This window comes from Macaca thibetana, chromosome 12 (genome assembly GCF_024542745.1).
Source record: "Macaca thibetana thibetana isolate TM-01 chromosome 12, ASM2454274v1, whole genome shotgun sequence".
NCBI lineage: Eukaryota > Metazoa > Chordata > Mammalia > Primates > Cercopithecidae > Macaca > Macaca thibetana.
Window position 1 is genome coordinate 107,526,164 of NC_065589.1, and position 27,668 is coordinate 107,553,831.

Here is a 27,668-nt window from a genome sequence, read left to right on the forward strand (position 1 = left end):
TCTCCACCTTCTATCCAGAAATGGCACATACTCACATTTCATTTGCCAGAGAAATTAACATGGCCACCCTAAGTTCAAGTGGATAGAGAAATGCCTTCCTACCAGGTGCCCAGAATGAGAAGAGCAAACATTTGTGAACAGTTCTGATTACCACAAATACCACAAATACCTTTCCACTTAAGTCTTTTGTTTCACTCAGTAGTGTTTTAAACTTTTCTTCATATGTTTTTTGACATTTCTTATTGAATTTATTTCTTGATATTTTATCATTTTTGTTGGTACTGGAAGTAGGCTTTTTTTCCATTTCATTTTCTGTCCGGTTTCATTGCTGGTTGTTTTTTTGGTTTTTGTTTTGTTTTTGAGATGGAGTCTCGCTCTGTCGCCCAGGCTGAAGTGCAGTGACGCAATCTCGTCTCAGTGCAACCTCTGCCTCCCAGGTTCAAGTGATTCTTCTGTCTCAACCTCCCAAGTAGCTGGGATTACAGGCATGCGCCACCATGCCCAGCTAATATTTTGTATTTTTAGTAGAGATGGGGTTTCTTCATGTTGGTCAGGCTTGTTCTCTAATTCCCAACCTCAAGTGATCTGCCTGCCTCTGCCTCCCAAAGTGCTGGGATTATAGACGTGAGCCACGATGCCTGGCCTAGTTCTTATGCGATGTATATGTCTTTGGGTTCATATGATATGTATATATGTTTGTATTTCTACAAGTATATACTTAGGAGTGGAATTGTTGGGTCATAGGTTAATGCATGTTTTTCTGCCAAACAGTTGTGTCAATTTCTGTTTTCACCTGCTGTAAATGAGAGTTGTTCTACCTTCTTGTCAACACTTGATATTGTCAGTCATTTTAGCCATTCTGGTGAATTTATAGTGCTGTCTCTGTGTATGTAAGAGAGAGAATGAGAGAGGGTGTTTGTGAGAAAATCAAAGCAACACTGAGAGTGTGTGTGTTTGTGAGAAAACCAAAATACATACTACTGTGATTTCATTGGGAGAAAATCTGTTTGGTATATCAAGAAAAGTAACTGAATTACTTCATCATTATTGGTTTAGGTCCAACCTAAACATGTGAAGGAAGCTTTCCGGTTACTGAATAAATCAATCATCCGTGTGGAAACACCTGATGTCAATCTAGATCAAGAGGAAGAGATCCAGATGGAGGTAGATGAGGGTGCTGGTGGCATCAATGGTGAGATACTTGTTCATATGACTGTTTTGGAGTTAGGGACCAAAACATTTTCTGAGATGTCATGTGGTAGAAGTACACCTGCTGATGGTTAATGAAATCTATGGTAGCAAAAAGGAAAAAGCAGATACTGAATTCTATTAACTGTTTATAAGTTAAAATGAAATTAAATAGTTGATATATATATACTTGGCCGGTGCGGTGGCTCTCACCTATAATCCCAGCACTGGGAGGCTGAGGCAGGCGGATCACAGGGTCAGGAGTTTGAGAACACCCTGGCCAATATGGTGAAACCCCGTCTCTACTAAAAATGCAAAAATTAGCTGGGCGTGGTAGAGACTGCCTGTAGTCCCAGCTACTCGGGAAGTTGAGGCAGGAGAATCTCTTGAACCCGGGAGGCGGAGGTTGCAGTGAGCTGAGACCGCGCCACTGCACTCCAGTCTGGGTGACCGAGCAAGACTCTGTCTCAAAATATATATATGTATTTGAGAGACTAAAATAAAAGGCACCAAAATGGTGATAATAGACATAAATCCCTTCGGTTTTACCCTAATTTGTATTGTTGTTTAGCTTCTGAATTTAAAACATGGTTTAAATCACATTAGAACAGAAAAATACTAGAAATTTTATTTATTTTGAGATGGAGTCTCATTCTGTCACCCAGGCTGGAATGCCTTGGCACACTCGTGGCACTGCAGCCTTAACTTCCTGGGCTCAAGCAGTCCTTCTCCCTCAGCCCCTCTAATAGCTGGGACTATATGCCCATGCCACCACTCCTGGCTAATTTTTTGAAAATTTTTTGTAGAAACAGGATCTCGCCATATTGCCCAGGCTGGTAGAATTTTTTATTTTGTATACAGTACTGCAAGTGGACTTTCAGATTGTGAAATCTTTATATCTCTGATCCCTCACATTCCTCCCGTTAGTTTTTGTCTTTACTAGTAGAGTTTATACATTTGCTTCTAATTTATTTGAAAATTATTATATTATCTGTATAACTGTATGCTTGGTTTATTTTTGGTTTTTTGTTTTTTTTTTTTTGAGACGGAGTTTTGCTTTTGTTGCCCAGGCTGGAGTACAATGGTGCAGTCTCATCTCACTGCAACTTTTGCCTCCCGTGTTCAATCTATTCTCCTGCCTCAGCCTTCTGAGTAGCTGGGATTACAGGCACCCACCACCACACCCAGCAAATTTTTGTATTTTTAGTATAGACAGGATTTCACCATGTTGGCCAGGCTGGTCTCAAACTCCTGACCTCAGGTGGTCTGCCCGCCTTGGCCTCACAAAGTCCTGGGATTACAGGCGTGAGCCACTGCAACTAGCCAGTTTATTTCATTTTTCATTTTTATTTTTTGACAGAGGAGATCATGTGGGAATGTATGCTTGTTTTAAAATTAGTATTAAGGCTGGGTGTGGTGGCCCACGCCTGTAATCCCGGCACTTTGGGAGACCAAGGCAGGAGGATCACTTGAACCCAGTAGTTTGAGACCAGCCTGGGCAACATAGCAAGACCCTGTCTCTAAAACAAACAAAATAATAATAATTTTTAAAAGTGAAAAAATCAGTATTAAATATAAGTAGTATATTTGTAAATGCTTGACAAGCAGATGTTAGGGGCACAAAAATAGATTCAGGTGGTCAATTTTTCACTTAGGTCATGCTGACAGTCCTGCTCCTGTGAATGGGATCAACGGCTACAGTGAAGACATAAATCAAGAGTCTGCTCCCAAAGCCTCCTTAAGGCTGGGCTTCTCTGAGTACTGCCGAATCTCTAACCTTATTGTGCTTCACCTCAGAAAGGTGGAAGAAGGTGAGGCTTACCTGGTACTGCTTACATGCTCGGTCACTTCTGTAAGCTCTGTTCACATAGGCCACTTGTGATTGCCAAACTTCGTGTTGTTCTGTTGGAAGAAAGGATAAGTTGTTAGATAAACTCACTTTAGCAAAGTAAATTTGTGGAATATCAGCATACCTGCCAGCCTGCACATTTCTTCACAAGCTTATTGTCAGGCAGAGGTTTGTAGGTCCTTCTTTTTAACATTCTAAGCCTATTTTAATAACTTTGGGACCCGATAACATATGAAGCAGAACATACAAATGTTTTTACAAATGCAAAATTACTATTCCCTTACAATGGTCCTGCTTAAAACAGCTGGACCCTTAGGGTATATTTTAACAGTAATGAATTGAACCCAGAAATCTGTACTATCAAAAGGCCATTGTAGACTAGAAATGGAGTAAAATCCTCATCTAGTTATTAGTAAAGTGTGGCATCTGGACACTAGTACGCTTCCTACCCTTAACTGCTTTACCATGCTATTCAAAGTTTCATCACCCTACAGTTAACTACAAAGCGGAAGGAAAAATTATGAATTCAAGATGTTGAACCTAAACTTCTACTTGATAGTTAAGCATCAGATAATTCTTGATTAAAAGCCCCAAGGATGGCTTGTGCCGGCTTCCTGGAATATTTTGTCATCACAGTATTTGCTCTGCTATGAAAGAAGAGAACAAGAGATTGTCGTTTCTGCTCTTGTTCCCTTGGGAACTTTAGACCAGTAAGAGAGAAGGCAACAAAGTGGCCACTAGGACACCTCAGCTTTTGTCCTCATTCCCATCTTGCACAAAATGATTTGGAAACTCAAGGTGTTCTTGATTCATGTTATATGTCATTATTCTCTTTCTCCCTCATACAGCTAAGTTTTAAACATAGCAGAAGTTGAGTTTTATGATAGTTATGTTATCCAGGTCCAAACATTTCCTATGTGTTGACAGTTCTACCAGGACTTTCTAAAAGTCTGGTAGACATTGGACTTGTTAAAAGAAGCAGGCAGTTCAGTTAGTAAGATGAACCTTGCTAAAATAAACAGGTAATTTTTTATTTTGAGTGAATACTCATAAATTTTACTTAAACTCCAGTTCCATAAAGCCTTACCCTTTCTACAGAGGAAAAGTTGTTGTATATCAGAATTTTTGCTTGCTATTGCTTCATTCCTAATTTATGGTTTTAGTTTCTGTTGGCAAACATTCTCAGAGGTGGTAAAGCATAAGAAGATGAAGAAAAGACCTTCATACTTTGAAATCTTAATAGCTTTAAGAAACGTATTTCTTATAATCTATTTTATTAGGTTTCTCTCCTTATGGATAAAAGAAGGCATGCTTTAATACAAGTGATAAGACTTGTTATTTCAGGCTTATGCTAGAACATTGCGGACCTTATGTCAGCAGATGTACTTTCGGACAGCTTGATGTTTATCTAATCTGTACATTACCTTGTTGTGTATGTGGCAGAAATTTAACCAAGCACTGACAGTACAATTTGCTAGGTTAATTTAAATGTGTTTTTTTTGTTGCAGAAGAGGACGAGTCAGCATTAAAGAGGAGCGAGCTTGTTAACTGGTACTTGAAGGAAATCGAATCAGAGATAGACTCTGAAGAAGAACTTATAAATAAAAAAAGAATCATAGAGAAAGTTATTCATCGACTCACACACTATGTAGGTGCAGAAGTGCGCTTGTTCTGGTATCAGGGAGGGAGGAAGTTCATGCCCTGTATCTGCAGGTTCACTAGTGAAATTTTTTTTGACCTTTGTTTGTTTTGAATCATTGGAGTATAGTCAGAAGTATGAGTTGTAAAATAAGGGAGAATTAACAGCAGGTAAATGACTTATTTCCTCTGCTGAAACAAGCAGAATTTCGGTTAAGTCTCAGAAGGTGGGATTGAGGTCTTACTAGTTAGGTGTTTTAAGCTTCTGTTTCCCACCCTCCTATTTGCCCTTGGTCGTACTGCTGTCACCTACTCCCTATGTTTCATTTTCCTCACATTCTTAGTTCCCACCTTACCCAACCCAATAGTAAATCTTCTGTCTTGCTTGTTTGGTGAAACCTCAAACTTGGTTAAATATAACTTTTTTTTTCTTGTATCCTTTTCTGAGCAGCTGAAATTATCTGGAAAAAAGCATACAATTGTGAGCCCAGTCTTATTTAAATTGATGACCAGAAGTCTCAAGTGGATAGTTCTTATTGTCTCATTAACCTCATGACAGCACTGCCCAGTGCAATTCCTTTTCCCTGGTCAGCTCTTTGCCTCACTCTCTCACAGGACCATTGCATGCCTTCTCTCCACTCCTGTCAGCTGGCCATTCGCAGTACTCAGCCTGTCCACAGCTTTGTCACAGTTGATCACTCCTAGAAATACTGTCTTCTTAACTTGGTTCTGAGTCACTATATCTTCCTGGGGCTTCTTTCTCACTGGTTATTCTCTCTTAGTCTCTTTCCCTGAATCTATCTTTTTTTTGAGACGGAGTTTCGCTCTTGTTGCCCGGACTGGAGTGCAATGGCACAGCTCACAGCAGCCTCCGCCTCCCGGGTTCAAGTGATTCTCCTGTCTCATCCTCCCAAGTAGCTAGGATTACAGGAGCCTGCCACCATGCCCAGCTAATTTTTGTTTTTGTTTTTGTTTTCAGTAGAGACAGAGTTTTGCCATGTTGGCCAGGCTGATATAGAACTCCTAACCTCAGGCGATACACCCACCTTGGCCTCCCAAACTGCTGGGATTAGAGGTGTGAGCTACCGTGCCTGGCCTGAATCTTCTTACTTTACTCGCAGATTGCTTACATTCATTACCTAAGTGATCTCATTTGGTTTTATGAATTTACCCATCTACTGATGACTTCCACATTTATGTCACCAGCTCTCACCACTCCTGTAAACTCCAGATGTGTAGAGCTGGTTGCCTACTGAGAGCGTTGATAACAGGCATCTCGTGCTTAATGTGTTCAAAAACAGAGTTGTTCTTACTCAATTGCTATAGGCCAAACGCTTTGAAATTGTCTTTGACTCCTTGATTCCACTCTCGTCTCACAACTCCTCTTCAGCAGCAAATCCTCTGACCCCTACCTTCCATGTGTGTATATTTTCTGTTCTCTTTTTGCTGCCTTCACCAGCCCACCCAAGCCACCAGGCATGGACTGTTGCAGGAGCCTCATAATTGTCCCTTTTTTTGTATTAGCGTCTTGCTTAGCAGCCAGATAAGTCTTTTTAAAATATAAATCAGATTATTTTACTGCCCTCCCTTCCAGTGCTTCTCTCATATAAGAATGAAATTCAGCCTCCTTGTCATGGCCTGCAGAACTATATACAATGTAACCCCGTCCCCTCATTCACCTCATTTCACAGCAGTCTTCCCCTTGCCCATTCCACCCCAGTGACAGTGGCCTTGTTCCCTAGACACACCAAATATGAGGGCCTTTGCACTCACCCTTTGTTTTTTTCCCTAGATACCCTCCTCCTCTCCTGTGTCTGCTCAAATGTTACCTCTTCAAAGAAGCCTTTCTTGCTAGCCTGCCAAAATAATAGCCTTCTGCTCTTGCTGTCACCCTGCCTTGTATTTCTTCATAATGTTTAACATGGCCCAGCAGTATATTCTTTATTTAAGTGGTTAGTTTGTCTCTCTTATAGAGTATAAGCTCTGTGAGGGTAGAGACTTTGCCCCAGGAGCTACAGTGGTGCCTGGCACATAGCAGGATCAAATATATGTTGAATGATTAAATTTTCCTATTATGGCCGGGCGCGATGGCTCAAGCCTGTAATCCCAGCACTTTGGGAGGCCGAGACAGGCGGATCACGAGGTCAGGAGATTGAGACTATCCTGGCTAACACGGTGAAACCCCGTCTCTACTAAAAAATACAAAAAACTAGCCGGGCGTGGTGGTGGGCGCCTGTAGTCTCAGCTACTCGGGAGGCTGAGGCAGGAGAATGGCGTAAACCCGGGAGGCGGAGCTTGCAATGAGCCGAGATCCGGCCACTGCACTCCAGCCTGGGCGACAGAGCAAGACTCCATCTCAAAAAAAAAAAAAAATTTCCTATTATGTGGCAGACATTTAACTGTTGTGCCAATTCACAGTGCTCACTATGTAAATATTACAGAGGTCATGTATTGGGGTTGTGTCTTCTGAAAAACCCTCTTACTGTGAAGGTAGATTAGTGTGTGATTATTGGGGAGTAGGGAGATGTAAGAAAAGCTACTCAGATCAGGGCCTAGAGTTGCTTTCTAGTGGCGGGACATGTCTATGTGCTCCTTGGGATCAGCGTAAAGTAAAACGACCCAGGCAAGGAATCTACTTCAGGACTTTGGAACATATTGTGAAGCTAACTGATCTAAACTTGAATTACTTACTTACTTATTTATTTATTTGAGACAAAGTCTTGCTCTGTTGCCCAGACTGGAGTGCAGTAGCAGGATCTCAGCTCGCCACAACCTCCGCCTTCTGGGTTCAAGTGACTCTCTTTTTTTTTTTTGAAACGGAGTCTCGCTCTGTCGCCCAGGCTGGAGTGCAGTGGCCGGATCTCAGCTCACTGCAAGCTCCGCCTTCCTGGTTTACACCATTCTCCTGCCTCAGCCTCCCAAGTAGCAGGACTACAGGCACCTGCCACCTCGTCTGGCTAGTTTTTTTTTTTTTTTTTTTTTTTGTATTTTTTAGTAGAGACGGGGGTTTCACTGTGTTAGCCAGGATGGTCTCGATCTCCTGACCTCATGATCCGCCCGTCTCGGCCTCCCAAAGTGCTGGGATTACAGGCTTGAGCCACCGTGCCTGGTCTCAAGTGACTCTCTTATCTCAGCCTCCAGAGTAGCTGGGGTTACAGGCGCCCGCCACCACACCCAGCTAATTTTTGTATTTTTAGTAGAGATGGTGTTTCACCATGTAGGCCAGGCTGGTCTCAAACTCCTGACCTCAGGTGATCCACCCGCCTCAGCCTCCCAAAGTGCTGGGATTACAGGCGTGAGCTGCTGCGCCTGGCCTGGATTACCTTTTAAAATTTGGCTTACCACCTGAACTAATTTGCTATAGAAAACTAGAGAGCTTATACTGTGCTGATCAGATATGCTTCCTGTGAAGGTATGTTAACACATAGAGTGAGTGCTTGGAAGTGTCCAGTCCAACTTCAGGAGTAGATTTGAAAGGGCAATTTTTAAAAAAGTGTTCAGTCCCCCTTAGTGGCATCAGCCTTTATACTGTGGAGCTTTGCCAAACTTCTTAGGATCAAATCACAATTTGCTGAGTTCCTTTCTATAGGCTTGGCTAGGAGCTCTTCTCATTTGTGGACATTTTTGACTGACCTATAATTATATCATGGGCTTAAAATCTGTCATCAAGATTTTAAGCTAGATGGCATGTTCTACCTTTTTTTTATTAGTTCAGAGTGAAAAATTTTTCAGATGAATTTTCTTCATAGATTGTTCTCCTAACTCTATGAAATGGTGGTATATGAAGAAGTTCAGTGGTCAGTAATTTAAAATTGCTGAACGATATTAAGTATGAAACAGACTTCCAGTTAATTAGAAGATTTTGCAGAATTGTTTAACCTTAAAATTCAAGCATTGCTTCCTTTTTTGAAGTTATATTTACAAGCATTTGATGTAATATATTTAAGTATTTCTTAATTTTCCACAAGGGGTTTATGGTATGAAAAGGTCAGCATCCTACTAGAAATAGGGTTTAGCAGAGCACTGATAGTGATTTTTGAAGTGTGGTCCTTTTCCTAAGAGTTTCTAGTTGGGAAATGAAAGAAAATGTTGATAGCAAACACTCAGAAGAAGGGTCAAGTCTTATATCTGGACATTGGTATAATACTGCTTGAAACCTGAGGACAAATATTTGTGTTTCACAGGATCATGTTCTCATTGAGCTCACCCAGGCTGGATTGAAAGGCTCCACAGAGGGAAGTGAGAGCTATGAAGAAGACCCCTACTTGGTAGTTAACCCTAACTACTTGCTCGAAGATTGAGATAGTGAAAGTAACTGAACAGAGCTGAGGAACTGTGGCACACCACCTCGTGGCCTGGAGCCTGGCTGGAACTCTGCTAGGGACGGAAATGTTTCTGGAAGTGATGCTTCAAGATTTGTTTTCAGAAACAAGAATTGAGTTGATGGTCCTGTGTGTCACATTCATCACAGGTTTTATACCAACACAGGCTTCAGCACTTGGGTGTGTTTCCTGTCCCAGTGAAGTTGGAACCAAATAATGTGTGGTCTCTATAACTAATACCTTTGTTTTCATGTGTAAGAAAAGTCCCACTACTTTGAAGGTATGTGCTGTCTTATTGAGCAAATAACTTTTTTTCAATTGCCAGCTACTGCTTTTATTCTTCAAAATAAAATAACTTGTTCTAAAGTCCATTGGATTTCCTTCTACTGTACCCTGATTATTGCTTCCATCTACTTGTGAATGTGAGTCTTTCCCTTTTTGCTTAATCTGGAGTGAAGGGGTAGAACTGTGGCATTATGGATTAGGTTTCTATGAGAAGGAGTCATTAGAGAATTCATGAAAGCTAGAGGCCTTGGAGATGACTTTCCAAGGTTAATTCCAATTTTTTTTTTTTAAGTTTATAAAAATTAAAAGTTTATTGTACTTTTTAAAATTACTGTTTAATTTATTTTACCTCTGTGTCCTAAGGGTAATTTCTCAGGATTGTTTTCAAATTGATTTTTTAGGGGAAGTAGGTCATTTGCTATATTATAAGCTATCCTCAAATTTTATGGTCTTCCAGGAAACGTTATTACCATTTATGATACTAACAGTTCCTGAGACTTAGCTATGATCAGTATGTTCATGAGATGGAGCAGTTCCTGTGTTGCAGCTTTTAACAACAGATGGCATATCTGGGACCTGCAGGGCCAATTAGGGAAATGTAGTAGTTCCATGTTCTATATGGTGAGCTTATAAATAGTAACTTCACTTTCTGCTGACTTGAAAAGGATGGGGTGAGATGAGGGGGCCTGGAAATGGATAGAGAATTTACATAGCAGATGCAGGGTATAAGCTGTCAAGGGCCAGGCGCGGTGGCTCAAGCCTGTAATCCCAGCACTTTGGGAGGCCGAGACGGGCGGATCAGGAGGTCAGGAGATCGAAACCATCCTGGCTAACACGGTGAAACCCCGTCTCTACTAAAAAATACAAAAAACTAGCCGGGCGAGGTGGCGGGCGCCTGTAGTCCCAGCTACTCGGGAGGCTGAGGCAGGAGAATGGCGGGAACCCGGGAGGCGGAGCTTGCAGTGAGCTGAGATCCGGCCACAGCACTCCAGCCTGGGCGACAGAGCGAGACTCTGTCTCAAAAAAAAAAAAAAAAAAAAAGCTGTCAAGGATGTTTTTAATGAGGGTGGGAGGGCCCTTGACACTGTGATGAGGAAGCTCTGGGGTGCAGGATCTCAGACTTCCTGTTGGGGGAGTGATAATGGTACTAGCATAGCACAAACACCAGGCGGGACATTATAGTGAAAATTTAGGAGACAGCAAGAAAGAGCCCTCTCCCACTTGTATTAGGAAGAGCATCTCCCTGCACTGACTTCATAAGGAAAATGGGGTGCAGAGATCTTAAAACATTATGATTGGAACTTGAACTTTAATTTGACTATTTACTAAAGGAAATTTTACGTCCAGGAAAGGTACATTCATTTTTGGCAAATGCGTCCACTCCCAGTCCTGCCCTTAATGAGAGTGGGGGCTCCAGAACAAGGTGAGATAATTACTGCATATCCCCTTTTCCCACATCTGAGTATGTGTCCTTATGTTTCCACACATTCAGTTTCTCCATGTGGTACTTGTCAGGGAGGTGAGGTGGTTAATGGATAATGGATCATATATGAGACCTTTGTGAAGAAAATTAGACAAATATTTAAGATAAGTGGATAGACATTATAGAATGGAAAGATTTGAATGCCATAAATTGTCAACTGATATATTAATACATTTTTAACCAAATCCCAACAGACACCCATCAATAAGGAAATTATTACATAAGCTGTGGTACAGCTACACTGTGAGATACCCACAGACAAAATTGAGGTAGACCTAGATGTTTTGAAATTGAAGTATCTCTAGGACACATGGGAAAGAAAATGTGCAAATACAGTCAAGACGATTCTGGGGAAAAGGATGATAGAAGAGGCCTTGCCCTATCTGAAAGCAAAAAGTACTGCACAAGTGTGGAAATTAAGATCAGTAACGACTGGCACGTGAACAGATAAATCAGTCGCAACAGTAAAAAGTCCAGAAACATCTATGCACATACAGGTTTTTCGTTTGATAAGGTGACATTTCAAATATTAGAGGAAGGGTAGCCTATTCAGTGTTAGAAATTAGCCTGCCACACAGCATACCCAAGTTAAAATTCAAGATGCGTTAAGAGATTTAAAGATAAAAGGTGAGTACGCACATATAGTTAGATATTTAATAGCAGATATAAGTGCTAATGTTTGATAGCATAATAGGGTGACTAGTTAGCAACAACGTGTCGTATATTTCAAAGTAACTGGAAGAGAGAACTTGAAATGTTTCCAGCACACAGAAATGAAAAATATTCAAGGTGATGGGTACCCGAAATATGCTGACTTGATCATTACGCATTCTGTGCACACAAAATAACGCATGTACCCCATAAATACGTAAAATGTGTCAATTTTAAAAAGGGAATTTGAAAAACAACTGAAGGAAGTCAATCACGTTTTCCATGAACCTCCTCCCTCCCTCTTTTCTGCCACTCCAAAGTTGTGTGGGCCTACTGTGCGAGAGTCTTAATCCTGCCAAATACAAAGAAGCATATTTGTTACTGAAAAAAATGTTCTTCCGTAGGATTACCATTTTGTATCTATATTTTGAAAACAAGTTGTTAGAAATGTTTTATAATGTCATTAGTGTCAGGAACTGGCATTTTAAGAATTGTGCCTGTGATGAAGATCCATTAAATCACAAAGTATGTTAAAGGTCACAAAAGCAAAATACTGTCTAAGGCTAAGGCCCACATGGGACAGTCTAATACCCATGAGTACTCTACTTGTCTTGATGTCTGAGCTTTGCAGTGCAATGTGAATTTGAGCAGCCACAAATCTATTAGTAGAAAGCAAGACAGATTAATATAGGTTAAAACAATGGTGTAAACACATTTCTCCCAATAATTATCTCTTTTCCTGGGATCAACTTGTATGAAACCTTGTCAAAATGTACTCCACAAGTATGTACAATTATTATGTATTTTAAAAATAAAAACAAATGACAAATATTGAAAACAAGAACGAATACTCAAGTAGATTTGTCACAGGATTTTTATAAAAAGATGGTACCAGGTAATACATCTTTAAAGAGTATAGGCTGCTCTGCCAACGTAGTAACCACTTTCTATTCCTTTACTTTCACTTAATAGGCTTGCTTTCACTTAAGAAAAAAAAGCAAGGCACAGTGGCTCACACCTGTAATCCCAGCACTTTGGGAGGCCGAGGTAGGTAGATCACATGAGGTCAGGAGTTTGAGACAAGCCTGGCCAACATGGACAAAACCCATCTCTACTAAAAATACAAAAATTAGCCAGGCATGGTGGCGGGGTGCCTATAATTCCAGCTACTCGGGAGGTTGGGGCAGGAGAATTGCTTAAACCCAAGAGGTGGAGGTTGCAGTGAGCTGAGATCATGCCACTGTACTCCAGCTTGGGTGGCACCACCACCAACAAAGATTCCCGCCGGGCACGGTGGCTCACGCCTGTAATCCCAGCACTTTGGGAGGCCAAGGCGGGTGGATCACAAGATCAGGAGATCGAGACCATCCTGGCTAACACGGTGAAACCCCGTCTCTACTAAAAACACAAAAAAGTTAGCCAGGCGTGGTGGCGGGTTCCTGTAGTCCCAGCTACTCGGGAGGCTGAGGCAGGAGAATGATGTGAACCCGGGAGGCGAAGCTTGCAGTGAGCCGAGATCGCGCCACTGCACTCCAGCCTGGGCGACACAGTGAGACTCTCAAAAAAAAAAAAAAAAAAAAAAAAAAAGATTCCCAGGCTTCACCCTCTACAGTCTATGGAAAGTCATGGGAATCTATTTAAAAAAAAAAAAAAGACACTATAAACCAAATTAAAAGATGGGAAAATTTTTCTATCATGTTTTAATATGTGATATCCAAAGTCCCATTAAGAATTTTTATATCAGTAATAAGATAAAAATGGAGAAAGGTTGTGAATATAAATCTCGGAAGGAAAATGCCCAATTAACATGAAGAGCTTCACCTCTTAAGTAATCAGAAAAAGAAAAACAAGCACATATTTACTTCAAAGCATGAAAAATGTAAAGTTTTATAATAGGCATTAGCAAGGCAGACAGATTCAGGCACACATCTAACTATATGTAGGATTTAAATTTGAAGAAGACTACCTTGGAAGACAATTGGCATTCAATCAATCAAAAACCATTTTTTTGAGACATGATCTTCCTATGTTGCCCAGACTGGCCTCAAGCTCCTGGGCTCAAGCAATCTTCCAGTCTCAGCCTCCGAAAGTACTGGCAAAATAGGCGTGAGTGACCATGCCCAGCCTGTATATAAGGATATTCATTTGCAGCATTGTTTGCAACACAAAAATTTAAAACCAACCGAAGTGTTTAATATGCAAGATGTTAATTTATGGTACATTCTTGCTGTGGAAAGCTGTGCATCTGTTAGAGGTGGGTCTATAAGTTCTGATATAGGCAGCGCTCTTTTTTTGGGGGGGGGGGGGACGGAGTCTCGCTCTGTCGCCCAGGCTGGAGTGCAGTGGCCGGATCTCAGCTCACTGCAAGCTCCACCTCCCGGGTTTACGCCATTCTCCTGCCTCAGCCTCGCAAGTAGCTGGGACTACAGGCGCCCGCCACCTCGCCCGGCTAGTTTTTTGTATTTTTTAGTAGAGACGGGGTTTCACCGTATTAGCCAGGATGGTCTCGATCTCCTGACCTCGTGATCCGCCCGTCTCGGCCTCCCAAAGTGCTGGGATTACAGGCTTGAGCCACCGCGCCCGGCCTGGCAGGCAGAGCTCTTAAGAGCTGTCAGGTGAAGAAAAGAAGGCTGAAAAACTACACATGGCATGATTCCATATATGTTAAATTGTTTTATATTTTAAATGTTATACAAATGTTTCCATTTGTACATATGTAATAATAATGATCCCTGAGCAGTACTGTTCCATACATGCTACAAGAAAGACCCATTTAATCCCCACAGCCTATGATGAATTATCCATATTCTACAGGTGACAAAATTGAGGCACAAAGTTAAGTAATTTTCATCAGATGAGATTTAAACCCAGGCATTCTGACTCCTGTATAACCATTAAGATATGCAGAGAAAGAAAACTGGAAAGATGCATATTGTTGAAGATACTTATTCTAGGAAGAGGAGGGGGGAGGGTGAAGGAATTTGCAAGTTTTTCATAGATGTTTCCATATTGTTCGAATCTCTTACAAAATGTGTTCAGCATATTTTTAAAGAGGGAAAATTTGGGGCAAAGGACTTATTTTTGTTGTATTATGTAAACAAATTTTTAAATAATTTGTGGCTGGGTGTGGTGGCTCACACCTGTAATCCCAACACTTTGGGAGGCTGAGGCAAGAGGATCGCTTGAGCCCAGGAGTTCGAGACCAGCATGGGTGACATGGCAAAACTCCATCTCTACTAAAAGTACAAAAAATTAGCCAGTCGTGATGGCACACACCTATGGTCCCACCTACCCAGTATGCTGAGATGGGAGGATCGCTTAAGCCCAGGAAGTCAAGGCTGTAGTGAGCTGTGATCGCACCACTGCACTCCCACCTGGGCAACAGAGTGAGACCCTGTCACCAAAATAAATAAATAAATAAAAACTTGATAATTGTTTTCTTCAGACATTTTCCAGGTTCCTCTGCTTAAATTGTATAGGAAGTTTGAGGTTTTTGTGTTGGTCTTTATTTTTTTAATTTTTATTTTTTTTGAGATGGAGTCTCATTCTGTTGCCCAGGCTGGAGTGCAGTGGCATGATCTCGGCTCACTGCAACCTCCGCCTCCCGGGTTCAGGTGATTCTCCTGCCTCAGCCTCCTGAGTAGCCGGGACTACAGACGCATGTCACTATGCCTGGCTAATTTTTTGTATTTTTAGTAGAGACAGGGTTTCCCCGTGTTAGCCAGGATGGTCTTGATCTCCTGACCTCGTGATCTGCCCGCCTCGGCCTCCCAAAGTGCTGGAATTACAAGTGCAAGCCACCGCACCCGGCCCTGATCTTTACATTTTTAAATATTGCATTAGTGAACCATGTACTGATTTTGTGATCATAGATAACCCAGTTAATTATTAAGTCTTAATTAATCACTTAGTATTTTACAACCTCAGTTGTTGTTATAAAGTAAGGGTTCCACATACCTTCTAACAGTTCCTAGAAAATGGAGCTGTCTTGGCATGTAGCCTTTATTGCCCTGCTAAGTGTTTCATGCTGGGGGTCAGACTGGGAGTCTGAGAGAAATTTCATTTCCACCGCTGGTCCTTTAACCAATGACTTGCTGCACAACCTGAGTGGGCCCCTGGGAGACCAGAGTTCTAACTTTGTAGCAGGGGACAAAGACATGTATGTTTGTCACCAGCCACTGCCCACTTTCCTGCCAGAATACTTCAGCAGTCTTCATGCCAGTCAGATCACCCACTACAAGGTATTTCTGTCATGGGCACAGCTCCTCCCAGCAGGAAGCACCCAGAATCCAGACAAGAAAACAGTGCAGTGCTACCGGCGACTGCTGGAGGCCCTCAACACTGCACGGCTTCAGCCCATGGTCATCCTGCACCACCAGACCCTCCCGGCCAGCACCCTCCAGAGAACCGAAGTCTTCGCTGACCTCTTTGCCGACTATGCCACATTCGCCTTCCACTCCTTCGGGGACCTAGTTGGGATCTGGTTCACCTTCAGTGACTTGGAGGAAGTGATCAAGGAGCTTCCCCACCAGGAATCAAGAGCGTCACGACTCCAGACCCTCAGTGATGCCCACAGAAAAGCCTATGAGATTTACCATGAAAACTATGCTTCTCAGGGTGAGTACACATTGACCTGGTGGTGACCCCTCGACAGCCTTCATCACACACCTTCCCCGTCCTCCTTAGAGCAGATTTGGCGTTTCTAGCCACCCACCTTCAGCAGTCCTCTCATGTCTCTGCATAGGGAGAAATTAATAATGTATTGATTTCCCACTGGAGATAGGAAGGGGTACCTAATATGGCACAATGCTAAGCATTTCCTTTGAAAAATATCTTTGAGGCCAGGCACAGTGGCTCACGCCTGTAATCCCAGCACTTTGGGAGGCCGAGGTGGTTGGATCACTTGAGGTCAGGAGTTCGAGACTAGCCTGGCCAATATGGCAAAACCCCGTCTCTACCAAAAATACAAAAATTAGCCAGGGATGGTAGCAGGTGCCTGTAATCCCAGCTACTTGGGAGGCTTAGGCAGGAGAATCACTTGAACCTAGGAGGTAGAGGTTGCAGTGAGCCAAAATCATGCCACTGCACTCCAGCCTGGGCAACAGAGCAAGACTCCGTTTCAAAAAAAAAATATATATATATATACACACACACACACACACACACACACACACATATACACACACAAACACATATGTACACACATACACACACACATATATATCTTTGAAACCCCCTTGCCCAGTCTTGAGTTGGGCAAGCCCTGATTGTCTTTCTATCTTCCTTTCTATGTCCTGCTGCCCTGACTTGGAGGCAAGGCTTCATGGTTTCCTGTCCTTCCCCCTCAGCTCCCCTTTACTTACATGTCTTAGTTGGAGCTTGCATTCCAGCTTGGGAGACAGACAAATACAAGATGAAACAATTATATACCACAGGATGAGGAGTGCACAACTGTTAACTGTTCACATTCCTGCCTCCTAGGGGACTTGAAGTTCTGATCTGGAGGCCTAGGCTGTACCAGGACTTTTGTGATTTTAATCAATTCCCTAACTGTACATTAGGTACACCAATTTTGAGAACCAATTTTGCATTATGTATGCTTTCTTGTTTTTATTATATACTGTATACATACATATTTGTATATATAGTACCTGATATATATACATACTTCTATGTTCTAGTTTTTCAGTTTAACATATTTTATGACTATATTCTCATTTTATTAAAAACTTGAGCCAGGCGTGGTGGTGGCTCATGCCTGTTAGGAGGCCAAGGCAGGAGGATTGCTTGAGGCCAGGAGTTGGAGACCAGCCTGGGCAACATAGCAAACCACCATCTCTAAAATAATAATAATAATTTACTCCAGTGCTGGAATAGTATTGCTTAAAACAAAGCAAAAACTTGAAAGCATAACTTTCAATGGTCTTATAGGTTCCCATTGTATAAATGGAGCATAAAGTTTAAACTATTTTCCTTATTTTTGTATGTTTATTCTAATTTTCACTAGTTACAAGTTATGTTGCAATGACATTCCTATCTATGAACTATTTCCCACCTTCTGATAAATTCTTTTTGACAGAGTCTTAGAATTGAAACTACTAGGTAAAAAGATCTGCATTCTTTAAGATTTTAAAGCATGGTACTAAATTATTTTACAGAAAAGTTGTATAATCATTTATATGAACAGTTATAAAATTACTCTTCTAACCCCATTCTGTTTCAAATGCTATATTTTAGTACTAATTTAACAGTGAAAGCACTTATTTTCATCTCTTATTAATTTGCACGTATTTGATTATAGAGAGGTTAAACATTTTTTTCTTTTTTTTTTTCTTTTCTGAGATGGAGTCTCATTCTGTTGCCCAGGCTGCAGTGCAGTGGCACAATCTCGGCTCACTGCAAGCTCCACCTCCCGGGTTCAAGCGGTTCTCCTGCCTCTGCCTTCCCAGTGGCTGGGATTACGGCACGCACCACCACATCCGGCTAATTTTTGTATTTTTAGTAGAGATGGGGTTTCTCCTGTTGGCCAGGCTGGACTGGAAATCCTAACCTCAGGTGATCCGCCTGCCTCGGCCTCCGAAAGTGATGGGATTACAGGCTTGAGCCACCGCGCCCAGCCTTAAACATTTTTTTTTTCTATCTTAGAAAATAAGGTAGGACATTATAGCAGCCTTATTCACAATAGCGAAAAGGGGGAAGCAACCCAGATATCCGCTGATGGATGAATGGATAAACAAGATGTGGTGTAGACATAAAGTGGAATATTACTCCACCTTTATTAAAAAGGGAGGAAGTCTTGTCACATGCTACAACATGGATGAACCTTGAGGACATTATGCTACGTGAAGTAAGTCAGACACAAAAAGACAAATGCTGTATGATTCCACGTACAGGAGGAACCTAGAGCGGTCAAATTCATGGAGACAGGAAGGAGAATGACAGAGGCCAGGGGCTGGGGTAAGGGAGAAATGGAGAGCTGTTTAATGGGGATAGAGTTTCTGTTCTGAAAGATGAAAAAGTTCTGGAGATTGGTTGCACAACAATGTGAATATACTTAATACTGAACTGTACACTTAAAAATAGTTAAGATGGTACTTTTTCTGTTATGTGTATTTTACCACTTTTTTTTTTTTTTCTTTTCTTTTCTTTTTTTTAAGGCAGGGTAAGGGAAGAAAGTGTGAGAGTGGCTGGGGATATTTTAGACAGAGTTGCCAGGAAGGCTGTTCCTGGGCCACCATTTGAGCAGTTGGGAATGCAGGGCGAGAGTGGGCTCGAGAAAGAGAAAAGCGGCCCAGTCTGAGGGAGAGCAGAGCTCTGGACACGGAGACAGTTGCCTGAACCTAGGAGCACCATGGAGAACCACTGTGCTCTTTGCAGAGCCTGTCTTGGGGCGGGTCAGCAAATAAACACAGAGATGTGTGTTGGCTCCAATCCTACTGAAGAAGCTCTGAGTAAAATAAACTTTGAAAGAATGAGGCCAGGCGCAGTGGCTCACATCTGTAACCCCAGTGCTTTGGGAGGCCAAGGTGGGCAGCTTGTTTGAGCTCAGAAGTTCGAGACTAGCCTGGCCAACGTGGTAAAACCCCATCTCTCCTAAAAAAAAAAAAAATCACAAAAGTTCTCTTGTAGCTGGGATTACACACACATACCAGGTGTGGTAGTGTGCGTGTGTAATCCCAGCTACAAGGGAGGATGAGGTGGGAGAATCGCTGGAACCCGGGCAGCAGAGGCTGCAATGAGCCAGAATCACGCAGTGAGCCAAGATCACACCACTGCACTCCAGCCTAGGTGACAGGGCCAGACCCTGAAAAAAAAAAAAAAAAAAGGAAAGAAAGAAAAAGAAGAAAGGAAGGAGAGAGAGAGAGAGCAAGAGAGAAGAAAGAGAAGAAGAGAAAGAGGAAAGAGAAAGAAAAAGAAAGAAAGAGGAGAAAGAAAAAGAAAGAACTAATGAACAAATGAAAGAAAGAAACAGAAAAGAAAATAAAAAAGAATGAAAGACTATAGAAGAAGCAGGATTGAAAAATAATAATAAAAAGAAAGAAGGAAAGATGGTATCATCCCAAATAAATAAAAATCTTATTTTGAGGATGGATGCACAAAATTCTTTAAATTATAAAACTATATGTACATGTTTATTTAAATGTTTTCCATATTTTATTTTTACTTTTCATCAGGTGACTAAAGACTTTCTTTTTAAACTCATATCTTCCTTCTTTTCTTCTGCTTATTTCTCCTACCCTTCATTTTGTGTTTCCCCAAATATCTGTCCCCAATATCATGCAAGACACAGAATAAGTTCTCTTTTTCAGTCTTCTTACTATTTCAAAAAGTGGTTTTTCTTCCCTCTCTCTCCCTCATGCTCACTTTCCTTCGAAGTCCAATCCTATAGACTTATTGTTCTTTTAAAAATGTATTATTTGATATACATCAAAAATGTTATATAACATAGCTTGATTAAAAGCAAAAAAAAAAAAAAAAAAAAAAAACCCATAAGAAATGCCAATGAACCGACTACTTAATCCAACAATTAAAATAGAACAGAATACCGCTTCACACCTACGAGGAGGGCTGTAATTAAAAAGACAGACTATAACAGTGCTGGTGACACTGTAGAGTGAATGGAACCTGAGTACACTGCTGGGGCCATGAACAACGGTGCAGCCACTTTGGAAAACAGCCCAGCACTTCCTCAAACTTTAGAGTTAACATATGGCTTAACAATTCCTCTTCTAGGGATATATCCAAGTGAAATGAACAAATGTCCAAACAAAAATGTGTACACAAACATTCATAGCAGTGTAATTCATAAAAACCAAAAGTGGAAACAATGACCATCAACTGATGGATAAATAAAATGTAGTATTACTATATCCATACAATAGAATATTATTCAGCCAGAAAAAGAAAGAAGTTATTTTGTTTATTTATTTATTTTTTAGACAGAGTCTCGCTCTGTCACCCAAGCTGGAGTTCAGTGGTGCGATCTTGGCTCACTGCAACCTCCACCTCCCAAGTTCAATCAATTTTTCTGCCTCAGCCTCCCAAGTAGTTGGCACTACAGGCATGCACCACCATGCCCGGCTAATTTTTTTGTATTTTTAGTAGAGACGGGGTTTCACCATGTTGGCCAGGCTGGTCTCGAACTCCTGACCTCAAGTGATCCTCCCACCTCGGCCTCCCAAAGTGCTGGGATTATAGGTGTGAACTACCATGCTTGGCCAGAAAGAAGTTCTGATATATGATACAACATTGATGAACCTTGAAAACATGCTAGTGAAAGCGGCCAGTCACAACCACGTATTTACATTTACAATCTATATTTACATTTACAACAAATGTCCCGAATAGGCAAATGTATAGAGACACTAAAGTAGATTAGCGGTTTATTCCGCGGAAGTGATGATGGTTTGAAGTCTGGAAACCTGTGGAGTGTGAAACAGATCCATGGAGCACAACCATTAAATAACTGGGAAACAACATCATCTTGTCAGAATGAGAACTAAATATCTCCCAGTGATATTCCATGCTCAGAAGTATTTCAAAGATTCGTTGTGCTTATCAAAATAAGCACCATTGTAGTTGGTAATGGTTATTTGTGGTGGTTTCATTGGCAGGGGATCTATCTTCTGTAGAGAATTTGAATGAATATGGTCCTATTGTTAAAATCTGAAACTGCGGTTTTATTCAATTTTTGTTTCGTGTTTCCAAATCACAGGTCTGAGCCCTTTCTATCCACCCAGTCCTAAGCTTGATACTTGGAGAGATTACATAAATGTTTAAATTTTGCTCCTCAAGGAACATCCAATGTGGGCTGAAAATTTATATCCATCGACAGCAACACAGAGCGGCTGAGCCATCCCAGCACCACGCAGTGTTTCTCAAATTACGGTCTGAGGACCATTGTGTTGGAATCCCCCAAGAAGTGTGTTAAAATGCTTGCGCCTGGGCCCACTCTACTCTGCTCACTCTGGATCTCCGAGGGCAGGGCCTGAAATTGGCTTTTTTTTTTTTTCTTTTTGAGACGGAGTCTCACTCTGTTGCCCAGGCTGGAGTGCAGTGGTGAGATCTAGGCTCACTGCAACCTCTGTCTCCTGAGTTCAAGCAGTGCTCCAGCCTCAGCCTCCCAAATAGTCGGGATTACAGGCGCACTCCACTCCTAATTTTTGTATTTTTAGTAGAGACAGGGTTTCACCATGTCGGCCAGGCTGGTCTCGAACTCCTAACCTCAAGCGATTCACCCACCTCGGCCTCCCAAAGTGCTTGGATTACAGGCGTGAGCCACCGTGCCCAGCCTGAAATTGGCATTTTAACAATCTCGGTAGGTGACTGTGATGTACACAACAGTTTGAGAACCACTGTTATGTCATCCAACGTCAAAACAAGTGGGTACAAGCCACACATGCTAATATTTCCTTGTTTCTCCCCTCAATGCCCGGTAGGGGCTGTAGTGATATTTTCCCATGAATAAGGATCAGGGAACAGCAGTTTCCTGAGAGCACCCTGACTTTAAAAAGAAGTTTAGGAATGGGCACAGTGGCTCATGCCTGTAATCCCAGTACTTTGAGAGACCAAGGCGGGAGAAGTGCTTGAGCCCAGGAGTTTGAGATCAGCCTGGAAAATATAATGACACCATATCTCCACAAAAAATTTAAAAACTAGCCAGGCATGGTAGTGCATAACTGTAGTCCCAGCTACTCAAGAGCCTGAGGCAGGAGGATCGCTTGAGTCTGAGAGGCAGAGACTGCAATAAGGTGAGATCACACCACTGCACTCCAGCCTGGGCGACAGCAAGACCCTGTCTCAAAAAAAAAAAAAAAAAAAAAAAAGAAGTTTAGGAAGGAGTCCTCTCCTTGCCAACTTTCCAACTGCTCTGCATTTCATAGTCCTGATTTTCACAAACTCTCTAACGGAACATTATTTTTTTTTTTTTTTTTTTTTTTTTTTTTTTTTTGAGACGGAGTCTCGCGCTGTCACCCAGGCTGGAGTGCAGTGGCCGGATCTCAGATCACTGCAAGCTCCGCCTCCCGGGTTCAAGCCATTCTCCTGCCTCCGCCTCCCGAGTAGCTGGGACTACAGGCGTCCGCCACCTCGGCCGGCTAGTTTTTTGTATTTTTTAGTAGAGACGGGGTTTCACCGTGTTAACCAGGATGGTCTCGATCTCCTGACCTCGTGATCCGCCCGTCTCGGCCTCCCAAAGTGCTGGGATTACAGGCTTGAGCCACCGCGCCCGGCCAACATTATTTTTTTTAAGCCACCTTTTCTTCTACAATCTTTCAGCTAGAGTAAAGTCACGTGGATGACTTCTTCGGGTCCATAGGAAATGAATCCCCCAGTGGTTTCCGCAGTCAGAGCCTCCCGCCCTCGCTCACCTGCTGCTCATGTCTCTGGTTGGTTTCAGGCGGAAAACTCTCTGTTGTCCTGCGAGTTGAAGATATCCCGGAGCTCCTGCTAGAACCACCCATATCTGCGCTTGCCCAGGTGACAGCAGCCCAAAAATATACCTGTAACATCCAAGGAGAGTTTATTTTAATTTTTTAAAAACGAGAAGTTTTGGTCTGTTTGGTTTGACATTTCTGTAAATACCTCAGAATGAGTGGTATATATTCTCTAGGTTCATAATTACCTTAGAAACAAAATCTTGAAGCTGCAGCTCCTGCTTGGTCAAGTGTCGGCATCCCTGCAGGAAGGAGTCACTTGCCTCTGCTTGCTCTGATTTTTGAGTCCAAGATAGCTTACAGGAGAAGGGATGAAATTATGGCAAAACAGGTACTAGGTTTATAAAGGGGTTTTTAAAAAACGTGCACCTGGCCGAACACGGTGGCTCACGTCTGTAATCCCAGCACTTTGTCGGGGGAGGTGGGAGAGTTGTTTGAGCCCAGGAGTTCGAGACCAGCCTGGGCAACATGGCAAAACTCCCTCTCTACTAAAAATACAAAAATTAGCAAGGCATGGTGATATATGCCTGTAGTCCCAGCTGCTCGGGAGGCTGAGGTGGGAGGATCACTTTAGCCCTGGAAGTCAAGGCTGCAGTGAACTGTGATCATATCTCCAGCCTGGGTGACACAGCAAGACCCTGTCTAGAAAAAAAAAAAAAATTTTAAATGTTCATACATCCTCTATCACTTTTTATTTTTTATTTTTAGTTATTTATTTTTTTAGAGACAGGGTTTTGTGGCCTTCTCTGTCACCCAGGCCAGAGTGCAGTGGCATGATCACAGCTCACTGAAGCCTCAACTTCCAACTCCTGGCCTTGAGCAATCCTCCCACCTCAGCCTCCCAAAGTGTTGAGATTATAGGCATGAGCCGCCACGTCCAGCCAACTATCACTTTTTAACTATAATTTATATTTTTAATTTTTTTTTTTTTTTTTAGATGGAGTTTCATTCTTGTTGCTCAGGCTGGAGTGCAGTGGCACGGTCTCAGCTCACTGCAATCTCTGTCCCCTGGATTCAAGCGATTCTCCTGCCTCAGCCTCCCAAGTAGCTGGGATTACAGGCATGTGCCACCACGCCCAGCTAATTTTGTATTTTTAGTAGAGATGGGGTTTCACCATGTTGGTCAGGCTTGTCTCAAACTCCTGACCTCGGGCGATCCACCTGCCTCGGCCTCCCAAAGTGCTGGAATTACAGGCTTGAGCCACCACGCCCAGCCTTTAACTATAATTTTTAAAAGAAAAATCAAAATAATCTGAGAAGTGAACAGCTTTGGGCCCCCTTGGGCTGCTGGGCAGTCTGGAAGCCATGGGAACCACTGCTGGCCTCCAGTTCTGCAGCATCGCCCTGGCGCTGTAGAGATGTGGTGCTGCTCATTGGCGTCTGTGCGGTGATGGGGGCCCCAGGAGTCAGGGTCCAGTCTTCAGATTTTCCAGTTCAAACACGATGGAACCAAGACCTGATAAGGTTCTGGAGGGACAACTCCAAGGCTGATTGCATGGACAGAATGGCATCTAAATTAGTTTACAGAGGGAGATAACTGCTATCAGTTATGAACACAGGAGGCCAAAGTGCTGATCAGAAAAATGCTTGTCAAGAAATAGCCTTTGGGCCGGGCGCGGTGGCTCACGCCTGTAATCCCAGCACTTTGGGAGGCCGAGGCGGGCGGATCACAAGGTCAGGAGATCGAGACCACGGTGAAACCCCGTCTCTACTAAAAATACAAAAAAAAATTAGCCGGGCGCGGTTGTGGGCGCCTGTAGTCCCAGCTACTCGGGAGGCTGAGGCAGGAGAATGGCGTGAACCCGGGAGGCGGAGCTTGCAGTGAGCCGAGATCGCGCCACTGTACTCCAGCCTGGGCCACAGAGCGAGTCTCAAAAAAAAAAAAAAAGAAATAGCCTTTGTACTGGTCTCTGCCCCAGTCCATGCTGTGCAATGCTTCTGGTAATCTTCTGAAAGCACAGTTCTGACCCGTTCCCTGCTGGGAAGCCACACTCCCGAGTGGGACGAATCCTGCAGGATCCTCCAGTGCATGAACGTGTGGGTGTCTCTCTCTCTGGCCTCACCTCCTATTTTGCCCGTGTGAGTGCTATGCTTGCTTCCTACTCTCCTGCATCCCCTACTGGACGTCCTTCCTGTCTTCCTGTCTTCCTGCCTTCCTCAAATCTCCTTCCAGCAAAATTTTCTCCATTGTTAACGTACACGTAACTGTGCTCTCCAGCGGAGGCCTCGCTCAGTAACACTCCCTCACTCGCCCTGTTGCGCTCTCTCCCCACCCGGACCCTTAGCCATTGCTTTAGACCAGTGGTTCCCAAGCTCGAGTGGGCATCAGAACCACCTAGAGAGCTAGGAGAGAGCACAGAGACCAAGGCTTAATGTGGTGGGACCCACCTGGGCCTGCACCGGCATCCCAAGTCCCCAGGTGAGTCTAATCCCCAGCAAGGCATGAGAACCACTGGTACGGGCTTCTCATGGCATGTCTGACTTTCTGCCTTCTCCTCGTGTGATTGGTGCATTTGCTAACCCTCCCTATTAAAGGTGTAAACCTCTGTGGATATTATTTATCTCTAAATGTGAATCCCTACCCACCATCCCAGCACAGTGTGACTTTCGGAGGTAGGCACTCAGTGACAATGTGTTGTGCAGAATTGACAGACACAAGCAAGAGCTGCGAGGGTGGGCAGGGGACACTGGACCAATATCTGCCAGAGTGGCCTTTAGTGAACACTGATGACAACTGAGAAAGCAACAGGGAGCCAGTGGTGAACCACTTATTAACCCATTTATGCCTGAGGTTGCAATTTTTTGAACTTTTGCAATCAGACCTTAGCGATGACCTTGAGCAGTAGGATATAAGTAACACCCACAGGCCTAGCATTCCAATAACGGAACACTAGGCATTAAGGTACACAGAGCACTTGGTTCTGACCAGGTGCTGTTAACCATAGTCCTTGTCTCGAAGAAGCAGATGATCTGTGGGAGGGATAAGACAGGTAATGATCTAATCATGCCAAGGGTAGAAAGGTACAGTCTACCAGGCTCATGGAGGGGAGCGGAGCATTGGGGGTGGTGAGGGTAGTGGCAGCATGGTGGTGTCTTCCTGTGTAGACTCTGTGAATCTGAAGTTCTTTGAGCCCATGCGGGCCAGAGACAGGGCAGAGGGGACATCCTCATCAGATGCGTGGATGGGGGAGTTGACGACCAGGACCATGAGGGTTGTGCTCTGCTAAAGAGGATGTCCCCAGGGCATCCTCCACAGGCCCTAGCTCTTGGCCTGGCTAGGGATAACTGGGGGTGAACTTCAAACCGTAGCCTGAAATTAAAACCAAAACCAAAAACCCAGCAGGATTCACAGGGATGACTGTGGAGCCGTGCTTGGCTGAAGGCTCTACCGCCCCCATCCTGGCCAAGTGCTAGAGTCTGTGGAGGAAGTGCCGGGGGCAGCCCTGGCCTCCAGCTCCCTCCCATTTCTGGCATTCACACATTCACTGAGCCATCAACACTGCGTGCTTTCTGTGTGCTGAGCACAGAGGCAAATGGATGAGCACATAGGTAATGCATTTCCCAACAACACACAGGCACAGGCATCCCCCCGCCACTCTACACACGCACACACACACTTTCTCATTCCATCTCCATCTTTTCCTTTGGAAAATCCCGCTTTGGAATATTCAGTTTAGTGATCAGGGGAGAAACAAAAAAGCATATTTCCGAGAGTCTTGACACTGCTTAGGCTCTAATGACCCTATTTACTATTTCCAGGACACGGTTGATTTCCTCTCTCTTGATTTGTCTTACGAATGCCAAAATGAGGCAAGTCTGCGGCAGAAGCTGAGTAAATTGCAGGTAATTTGAGCCCTTTTCCACACTGATGATGAATGCTGCGAAGGTTTCAGAGAGCAGATTAGACATTTAATGCTTTGACTACTGCATAAACTGAACTTCCATCAACACTCAGAGATCTGCTGAGTTGAGTCTGGGGAGATTTCTGTTGCAAGCATCCTTAGAGAACATCGGATGTTAGGCAGTCTTTCCTAGAAAGGATATGAGGGTTAGCTTGTTAAGATAAATATTTACATAAATCCTCTGCTTTCTTGTGTAGAAATCTGCCCAGAATCGAGATTCTAGGGTTCATTCTGAGTTTTAAAAAGGCAATTCATCAGTGGGGGTGATGGTTGCATAACGATGTGAATCTACTTAACGCCACTGAACTACACATTGAATGGTTATGACGATAATTTTTTTTTTTAAGATGGAGTCTTCCTCAGTTGCCCAGGCTGGAGTGCAGTGGTGCAATCTTGGCTCCCTGCAGCCTCTGCCTCCTGAGTTCAAGCGATTCTCCTGCTTCAGCCTCTCCAGTAGCTGGGACTACAGGAACACACTAACATGCCTGGCTAATTTTTGTATTTTTGGTAGAGGCAAGGTTTCACCATGTTGGTCCTGCTGGTCTCAAACTCCTGACCTAAAGTGATCCGCGCCCGTCGGCCTCCCCAAGTGCTGGGATTACAGGTGTGAGCCACTACACCTGGCCCGTAAATTTTTTCTTTAAGTCTATTTTACCACATTTTTTAAAAAACAAACATTTCATACCAAGGTCTACTAAATCAGATCCCAGCTGTCTGGACCTTCCAGTAAGCTCAGGACTCCCTCCTGTACCCAGTACTGCTTTTCTCAAGTCTAATGATGTGGGCTCATTAGAGAAAGTATATTAGGAGCCTCCTATCCAACTACCAGGTTTCTCTCTTAGGCTTGGTCACTGCTGTGTGACTTACTTGCTTCATTCCCTACAGTCACAACTATTCCCCCAACGCAAGGTGTAT

General features: G+C 43.1%; 2 protein-coding genes across 2 annotated transcripts in view; both read left to right on the forward strand.

Annotated features, from left to right (window-relative positions):
• MCM6 (minichromosome maintenance complex component 6) overlaps nucleotides 1-9,360 on the forward strand; it is a 37,869-nt gene extending 28,509 nt beyond the window's left edge. The window contains exons 14-17 of the mRNA XM_050750978.1: nucleotides 1,057-1,192; nucleotides 2,844-2,999; nucleotides 4,546-4,685; nucleotides 8,860-9,360. Of these exons, the coding sequence (XP_050606935.1) occupies nucleotides 1,057-1,192; nucleotides 2,844-2,999; nucleotides 4,546-4,685; nucleotides 8,860-8,976 (549 nt within the window). The 3' untranslated portion in view covers nucleotides 8,977-9,360. The remainder of the gene's footprint in view (nucleotides 1-1,056; nucleotides 1,193-2,843; nucleotides 3,000-4,545; nucleotides 4,686-8,859) is intronic.
• A 6,033-nt stretch (nucleotides 9,361-15,393) lies between these two features.
• LCT (lactase) overlaps nucleotides 15,394-27,668 on the forward strand; it is a 55,583-nt gene continuing 43,308 nt past the window's right edge. Inside the window, exons 1-3 of the mRNA XM_050751014.1 lie at nucleotides 15,394-16,033; nucleotides 22,815-22,894; nucleotides 26,611-26,694. Of these exons, the coding sequence (XP_050606971.1) occupies nucleotides 15,394-16,033; nucleotides 22,815-22,894; nucleotides 26,611-26,694 (804 nt within the window). The remainder of the gene's footprint in view (nucleotides 16,034-22,814; nucleotides 22,895-26,610; nucleotides 26,695-27,668) is intronic.